The following is a 9,026-nucleotide window of genomic DNA, read 5'->3' as shown; positions in this document are numbered from 1 at the left end:
ACCCAGGTTTGATCCCAGGTACCCAGATACCTGATAGGAGGTGACCCCTCAGCGCAGAGCCAGGAGTAAGCCCTGAGTACCCCTGGGTGTGGCCCCTCTACCCAAATTCATTTTTTAGGTTGTAATTACTCGTGTTTCTTGTGTATAACTTGGATTTTAAGGCAATTGACATTGTTTGTCAAAGATTATCAAATCAATATATTAAAACCATCACAGATATTCCAACTTGTGATTAATAACCTTACAACAAGTCTCACAATTTGTTGTGAGATGTTACTGTTGTGAGATGTATCCGCTCGAGCAAATCGATGAACACTGGGAGGACAGTGCAGTGTAGTGCAATAAGCCAGTCAGAGGTTACCATTACTCTCAAAAATGTTTTGGAGAAAGGGAATGAGACGTGAATAATGAGATAATGAGATTTAAAATACTTAGCTGACTTCGACTTATCCTCGAAGTTGTTAATCTCAAACAAAACACATACACCTTTTGGCTTCAAACTTAAAATCTGTGAAATGGGTCATCGGGAAAATAAAATCTTACAATGTTTTTCACAATACCAACTACCAAACAAATGAAGGAAAGTATAAATTATAAATCAGGTATTAAGTGCAGTTATAAATGATGATACAATAGGAACACATTAAAATCTCCAAGGCCATGTAAAACCCGAAGGCATTAAAATTTATTAAATGATGCAATAACAACAGAATTCTTTATTTACAATAGCATTATTTAACATCAAATAAGCAAATAGCATCAGCAAAGCAATATTAACTTGCATAAATGTATTTAAAATTTCTCTGAATATATCTACCTTTGCATAAACTGCTCACACTACAAATACAAACATCAATGCAGGTGAACAAAGTGATGTTCAGAGTCAACTCCATTTTGAAAATAAATCACAACCTGAAACACTGTAAGCTTTCTCCTGAAGAACCATAGTTAATATATTGCTTAATTTTACCCTTGTATAATCTTTTCATATACACACATCTCAGATGCAACTTCATGAGGAACTGTACAAATAAAACCCACAAATGACAAAGGAAAAAAAAAAGACAGTTAAATGTTTGAAGAAATGTATCATCATCACTATTCAACAACATAAAGGTTAAGTGATGATGCACTTATTCAAAAATTGTACACAATTCACTATACAAATATAATACATCGGACAGCTATGTAGGAATATACAAGACTTAAAAACAGATCTAAGGCATTATGCTAGATTTTAGCATTTTGAGGTTCTTGCACATAGCTTTTACCTGTAGTAAGAAACTTAAAAGATTTTGTTTTAGTCTATAAAGAAACACCAGGGAGAAAATTCTAATTAAAATTGAAGCCACTACAGTAATTTTCTTTTGTGCAGAGAATGCTTTGCTCTTAGGCAGCACACTACCATACAAATACTAGAAAATTTTAAATTCACACCAACAATTAATGGCTTAAGTTGCATTTCAAAATTGATTGTGTATCTTTGGGTTCTGCAAGTGGATCTGTGCCACCCATTTCATGTGTTAAGCCCATATGAACTCCATTTTTAAACACAGATTAAAAACTGCATTATATAAACTGCAAAAACATTGCTTTCAATTATTACAAGCCATAAGAGATACACGTGGGACGGGGCATTTTTAATCTTCGAGTCAAACGAATTCATTATAGTAAAACAGCTCACTTCACTTTTTAAACTTACCACATTACATGAACGTGTAAATGAGTTTTACAACCAAGTTAATGTATGTATACTTTTCACATTATGTTTTTCACATTTAGTAATATAAGTAAAACACTGATTATTTGTTCTATTAAACAAAAACCAAGTACTCATCCTAACAAATTCACTGTGTAGAGCATGAGAAATACTGATCATGAAGGGCATTGATTTGGCTTTTGCTTCTATAGTGATCAATATGATCAGAGGTTTCCTTCACTTACTTTTCTTCTCTTAATTAGATGCAAAGCAAAATCCATTACCTGATCTGAGCCATAAGAGAATTTATAACCTCCTTTCCTTCAAAACAGTAACGATCATGAATAATCCCAAACAACCAGTGTCGCTGGCTTGCAGATTTCTGAGTTGGGACTGACATTAAAACACAGTGGGCAGTGGGACAAATGATAAAAAACCAGAAACAGTAACAAAAAAAAAAACCAAAATGAAACACACACACACACAGGCATTTGGGGGCAGTGTTAGCGTGAAAAGGGATTTAAAACTCAGTAAAACAAATCCAGTCTAATTTTCGTTTCTCTCTTGTGCTGTGTGAACTTAAGAGTCATCCGAATGCTCGGGTTTCTGAAAATCAGCTGAAACATTATCAGGGTCACGTTAAATCGGTGTAACGCAAACCTCACCTAACTCTGAGGCTATGGAGTTCTGGGCCAACATCTGCTCGTGTTTTCCATCACATTTGGGCAACCCAATATTTTGGTTGAGAGAAAGTAGAGCCTTCTGAGGGGGACATGTGAGCTGGTGGCCACTGAGAGGTGCTGTTCCTCGGCCACCTCCCTGTAGTATGAGCCCTCTCAAGTGGAAGAAGTACCGAAATGCAAATTTCCCGAACGTTTCTTTAGTGTGGAGCAGCACTACGAGACTGTCTACTTACCACTGATCTTTGGGCTATATCTCTTCCTATACTTCCATCATCTGTACATATAGAGAGAGATATAAATATAAATAGGGGTTGTTTTTACACTTATCTTTACCCTGCCACAAATACACAACCAGATTTCAAGGGAAAACCTCTCTGTTCCTAAAAGGCCTGGCTGATGAGATAGAAAATGCTTTGCGTTTTAGACATCAAAAGGACATCATTCTGAAATTTAGGTAAGAAAGTACGTGTTTGGGGTGGGAGAGAAATAGTTCAAAAAAGGCATTCAGTTTCTTGGTATTGCTGTTGTCCGAAACTGATGCCAATAATCATAAAAGATTATCCCCTACCAGAGTGGGCAAGAAAAACAACCCTAAAAGTGGCCTGCTTAGTAACATGTAGTCTTTCTAAGGTTCGTTAAGAAAGAATATAAACATATAAAAATCAAGAATTGGTTCCTACAGTGGCTGCATATCATATAGATTACATAAATGATTTATGAGCAGAATCACAAGGTTTAGAAAATAAAAAGTCTTAAGTCTACAAATTAGGTCTAATCAAGGCCTTGATATGCTTTACAAAACACCTTTAGGAGACATTGCTATGAATATATCTAATTTAATACTGAAGTACCTCATTTTTGAGTCAATTCCACAATATGTATACCTCACAAAAATTATACAATTAAAACACTTAAGTTCTCAACTTAAATTATTGCTTGTTTACATAGAAATTGGAGTTTATGTACCTTACAAAACGTCGGCTTAGTCAGCACTGCTAAAAAACAAAATAAAAACACATGGCAGAGTTAAATCTGTCGTGATATCTGCGGTCAATTTGAAATGCAGTATTATTTTCTCCCATTTTGTGGGCCAGTGTTGCTGGGGGGCTGGGGGGGGGGGCACAATGAACATGCTTCCAAAGCAGGCTTCCTTAGTTGGATTAGTAGCAAGTCCTAACTTTCTCCTCTCCTTGCCAGTAAATGCACTTTTTAAAATTTTTTTCTGAAATTTAATAGCGAGTGTTAAGTGGCTGGCAAAGCACATAAGGAAATCAAGGGTTTACCTGGTTTCTCTTGCTTACATTATTTTGTAACAAATGAATGAAGTCGGGAAGAAGTGGGGAGGAGAGAGGCGGCGGCGGGGAGTGTCAGGGTTAGACGGGAAGAGATGGGGTCCAAAGCTGTCTGAACAATGGAAAGAGCATCACTTGGAAACAAGAGCATCACTTGGAAACAAAAAACCATTTCTTCTTGATTCACAACTGGGCCAACTAGTTTGGTTTTAACAGAGAATAAAAAGGGAACAAAGTACTTGTCAACATTAGTAGCCCTCTCACAGGCTACTTCGCCTTCGCAGTGACTGTAAATTCTTCCCAATGTTTTGAGCTTCCTACGAGATACATGAGATACACGAGATACACGCGTGACTTTCCTGGTCTTCGAACTGCATTGTCCATGGTGTCGGCCTTGCTTCCATCCCAGATGCAGGCGTCAGCTGGAAAGACCTTTAGCTTTTGCCTTTAAATAATAATAATTAATAATAATAAAATCCCTCTTTTCTTTCCCCCAGATGAAATTCTTAATTGTTTGCGCTAGACTGAGTAGCCAGGGGAAAAAAAAAAAAAAAACAAAGCAAGAAACCAGTGTCTGGAACCAAACAGGAACAGAACAAGAGCATGGTTGTTTTCCTTAAATACATACATTTAAATACATTCAATCTGACATGGGTATGAAATTTGCCTGTCGACATTTACTTTGCAGGAGAGATCTAAGTTGCACTAAGGTGAATGCAGTGAACAGACTGAGACGGTCTGGACGCGAGCTTCAGACTGTGGCGAGGAGAGGCAGCTCCTCCGGGAACGGCCGCTTGGCTCCGCCTGGGAGCCAAGGGCCCAGGCCCCTCCGTGGATCTTGCTCAGGCAGAACTGGCTGGCAGATCAGTTGGGTCAAAACAAATGGACGCAGCTCTCCAGACGGGTAAGTGTTTTGAGCAAGTGAGCCCAGTCAGCTAAGTAAGAAGCAACCAGCCGCCTTCAGCGTCAGCAGTACTTCTGCGGGAAAAGAGAGCGTTGCATAAGGTTTCTGAGTGTTTCTGAACTGTCGCTGAACCCACAACTAGCACTGCACTGTAGCATTGTCCTCCCATTGTTCATTGATTTGCTCGAGCGGGCAGCAGTAACGTCTCCATTGTGAGACTTGTGACTGCTTTTGGCATATCGAATACGCCACTGGGAGCTTGCCAGGCTCTGCCATGCGGGCGGATACTCTCAGTAGCTTGCCAGACTCTCTGAGAGGGATGGAACAATCAAACCTGGGTCGGCCGTGTGCAAGGCAAACGCCCTACCCACTGTGCTCTTGCTCCAGCCCAACCCACAACTAAAACATCCAAATATGTGGCTGTCTGAAATAAGGCCTGGCCACCAGGGCTGTTTTTGGGATGAGTGGTGCCTGGTTTGGATGAACACAAGCAGACAGCACCGGTCCCAAGGGATCAGCATTGATTCCTAGGCCAGCAGGGTCAAGGCACTGCCGTGAAGGACAAGATGGAACGGTTCCCGGTGTGTCTCCCAAAGGACTCCACTGCCCCATTCAATCCTTCCACCTGCCCAACAGACACCACTGAACTACCCAGCTGCTGACCTGCCCTGGCTCTCTGACAGCCCCTAAAATGGAAGTGGACATCACTTTCTGAATCCTTCCTCAATATCACTGAGCATCACTTTAGACTAGATACTCTCACCAGACGTTCTTCTATAGTCTCCCTGAGACACTCTGGGGGTATCTGCCCTGGCGGCAGCAAGCCAAGAGACACAGGGTGGGTGTGCAGGGTTTTCGTCTTCCTGGCTGCTCTGCATCGCCACCTGGACGAGTGGACGCTGAGGCCACAGTGGGTAAGTGGTGGAGGCGTTTGGGTATCTTTCGCTGTGCAGGTATGATATGTTGATTCTTTTCTTTGGCTTTTTTGGGGATGATCCCTTCCCCTCCCCAACATGTTTATTCATTTACAAATATTAACAAGGCTGGAGCAGCAGCGCAGTGGGTAGGGCACTTGCCTCACCCATGGTTGGCCCGTAGGATTCCTTCCAACTCTAGGATCGTCCTTGAGCACTGTCAGGAGTGATCCCCGAGCCCAGAGCCAGGCATACATAAATCCTGAACACCACGGGGGGTAGGCCTCCACAAAAATTAGCTTAGGAGAATGTGATTAAATTTCCTCTGAGAGAAAAACATTTGATGTAACTTGGCTATAAAGGTCTGAAAAATCTATCTATTCCTACTGTCTGTCACTCAGTTTGCAAGGGAGGGCAATGGAATTACGTTATGGGGGCGACCCAGTGGATCCTAAGCTGTGGGACTCAGTCTGGTCAAAGTCGACCATGGAATGACCCTGTCTGACTTGGCCACCGGGCCGTGTCACGTTAGGAGCGGGGGAGATGTCTCACCTGCCTGAGTTTAATGTTTCTCAGTCCTGCTGCGAACATAAAAGGTGTTTATAAAGTGTTCAACATGTTTCCAGAAGATAGTATGTTATCAGTCAAAGACAACAATCTCATCAGCTCAGAGCTGGTCTGAGCTCGACCGGAGAAACAGTACAGCGGTTAAGGCACTTGCCTTGCATATAGCTGACCCAGATTTGATTCCTGGCACCCCAGATGGCCCCCTGAGCAACACCAGGAGTGATCCCTGAGCACAGCTGGGAGGAAGCCCGGAGCACGGCCAGGTATTGCTCCAAAACAAACAAAAAACATGCTGACTGTAATCAGTGATCAGTTTTTTCAATATTATAATGTTAGTAAATACAAGTAGAACTCTACTTTGTGCGACAGTCACGTGACTGAGCAGTGATGTCCATTCTAATATTTCAGAAGATGTAAAATGAAAAAGAATTCTGTAATATACCCTTGGAAATGGAAAAAAATTTTAACCTGCCCTTGTCCAGTCTTCCGGCAAATTTGCTACTGTATTTATATTTACTAGCTCTGTTTAAAAGCAAGGTACGATGTTAATCTCCATTTCCAGATAAAGGAAGTCCTACTTAAACTAATGAAAGGTCACAGTTCGGTGAGCAGAATAGGGTCGCCGATAAACACTCGGGAGAAAGTCCTGGCTGATGAGCTCAGCGGCGGTAAGATGGGCTGCCCCCTGCATGTGGCTGTGACAAAGGCAAAGCCCTCTGTCCTCCCGGCTTAGAAGGGACAGTGCTCACAGCCCCCGAAGCAGGCCACTGGGGTTTGTGACAGCCTGTTCTCTGGCGTGAAGGTGTGCAAGGATAAACAGATTCATAAGGGGGACTGGAGAGCCTAAACAAGTGAGAAGTGGGCACGGCCATAGCCACTGTCGACTCCCAAAGGGCCACCCAGACGGCAAACACCCCGAGGCTCCGATGGTGCTTCTGTGAGTCTCGTGCTAATGGTCCATTTGGGGTTTAGTGGGTGCTTCGCATGGGCACGCAGAAAGGAAGGCCTCGGGCCTGTCCACCCACCCGACCCCCCTTCCCCTTTCCACGGGGGCCAGTACTAGCTCTGGGGATGAACTGGCTCAGTCTAGGGTTTCCCGCCTCTCTGAGGTGCTGCATCCCTCCCCCTTTTTCTGTAAGTCCCCCCCCCCCCCCAATGTTAGTGGCCTAATGTGACTTTCCTGTGTGTGGATGTCCTTGTTTAAAGACCCACAGGCTCGTGAGTAGGGTGGGAGGCTCACAGCTGTCACTGCGTGTGCCCAGACACACAGGCCACTGGAACGGTCAACACTGCTGTAGTGAGTCAGACACCAATGGAGTGCGTTTCAGATGGACTATGTGTTTATACTCCATGTGCCTCGAATGGAAGTTTAAAGGGATTGGAATTATTGTCATACTGGGCTCTTCTCTAAACAACTATAGCTGGGAACGATCACACTGGACAAGAACTGAGTGTTAAAAGTAGGCAGAGGGGTATTGCAAATTGCTGCAACATGGTTGGAACTCCAAGATATGGTGTTGGAAGAAGACAAAACAAGGGGACTTTCTTAACAGGGTTCACTTCTGCCAAGACTTCGATCACTACCCTAGAGAGGTCTCTGCAGGCCAATTGATTACCTACACGCTGACCTGCTCACAAAAGCTCTCTGGGAAAGTTCTGCTGGGCACACGGGTCAGCCCATGCCAAGCACTAATTATTCTACTGTTTCTAAGCTTGGTTGGACATCATAATAGCTGTCCTTTTGGAACAATACTGTCTTATTATTTGCTTATTGTCTTACTTATTGTCTAAGGAAATAAACAAACATTTTCTAGGCAAAAGAAAAAATCTTGAAAAACACCGAGGGAAAAATATAGACTTAATAAAAGGAGAGGGAGCAATTGTAGTTCCTCTCCTTCCTCCTGAAGAATCTAATATGATGGTTCATAAAAAGCAAAAATAAATCAAAGTTTGCCTTAACATGACAAATTCACTGCTACTTTCCTGTTTGCTGTACTCTAACATCATTTCAGGGCAAAAAAAAATCAGTGTTCTTAACTCACATGTGCCAAAAGCTTTGTTAAAATGAGTTTAAAGAAAGGATCATTCATCCAAAACCACTCTGTCACGTAAAATGAGAGGGTATTTTTAAAAATCGCGAGCATTTAAGCAGTCTTCCGTCTATGAGATTGCAATGTGTCTACCCATTCTAGGCTATAAAAACGCTCATTTTCACTTTCTGTATTTCTTACCCGTGATGCATCTCCCTCCTGCTTAATCATATCCATTCCAGGCAGCTGGTTGGGGAAAAGGTTGCCTCCCCTCAGGGCAGGGTCATTCACCTACGAGCACGACAGAACAGCAGCTGTAGTGAGCGGCATGTGCACAGTGAACTGGGAAACAACCAACCATTAAGCTTTCCTTTCTTCGTTTTTGGGAGGCAGGAGGGGAAAGAAGGCAAGGTAGAAATGGCTACAAAAATTCATCACCCTTAAATTTAACCTGCCAATTTTAGTTTCTAAGTTAAAAGTTTTAGAGCAATATGGATTGCCAAGACTGTACTAACTTAGGGACTGGGAGGCGATTTGGAGAGTTGGAGTTCCTACTTTGCCAAAGGGGAGGACTGTTCACTTCCTCACCCCACATGGTCCTCCGAGCACTGCTATATGGATGCACGAAACAATAGCCATTTATTTCTAGGTAAGCTGACTAGGACACACGCTAATCTAGACCAGTGTTTCTCAACTGGCAGCCCCAGAATATTCCAACAGTCCCCCAGAATATTCCAACGAGTCATGAGCAAAAGTTGTATAAGCAAATGGTGGGGCTGGATGGGTGGGGGGGGAGAGGGCATGGTCAAAAAATAATAGTGGAACACTGGTTCAGATTATCCCAATGGTCCTTTGTGCACCTGAAAGCAAACTGGGATCCACTACAACCAAACTGGGATCCACTACAATTGTTTCAAGCACAGAATTTTTGCTTGAA

General features: G+C 42.7%; 1 protein-coding gene across 4 annotated transcripts in view; it reads right to left on the bottom strand.

The window, feature by feature from the left end:
• Positions 1-663: 663 nt before the first annotated feature.
• Positions 664-9,026, bottom strand: part of NCOA2 (nuclear receptor coactivator 2) — a 290,336-nt gene continuing 281,973 nt past the window's right edge. For 3 of the 4 annotated variants that reach the window (XM_056127915.1, XM_056128128.1, XM_056127994.1), the window contains 2 exons: positions 8,291-8,380; positions 664-4,652 (listed from right to left, as the gene is read on the bottom strand). In XM_056127915.1, the coding sequence (XP_055983890.1) occupies positions 4,641-4,652; positions 8,291-8,380 (102 nt within the window). In that variant the 3' untranslated portion in view covers positions 664-4,640. The remainder of the gene's footprint in view (positions 4,653-8,290; positions 8,381-9,026) is intronic. The other variant, XM_056128060.1, reaches the window with a different exon arrangement.

The sequence above is a fragment of the Sorex fumeus genome, unplaced genomic scaffold (genome assembly GCF_029834395.1).
Source record: "Sorex fumeus unplaced genomic scaffold, SorFum_2.1 ptg000002l, whole genome shotgun sequence".
In the NCBI taxonomy this organism is placed as follows: Eukaryota; Metazoa; Chordata; class Mammalia; order Eulipotyphla; family Soricidae; genus Sorex; species Sorex fumeus.
Note: the sequence above shows the minus strand (reverse complement) of the source record. Positions and strands in the feature narration are given on the sequence as shown.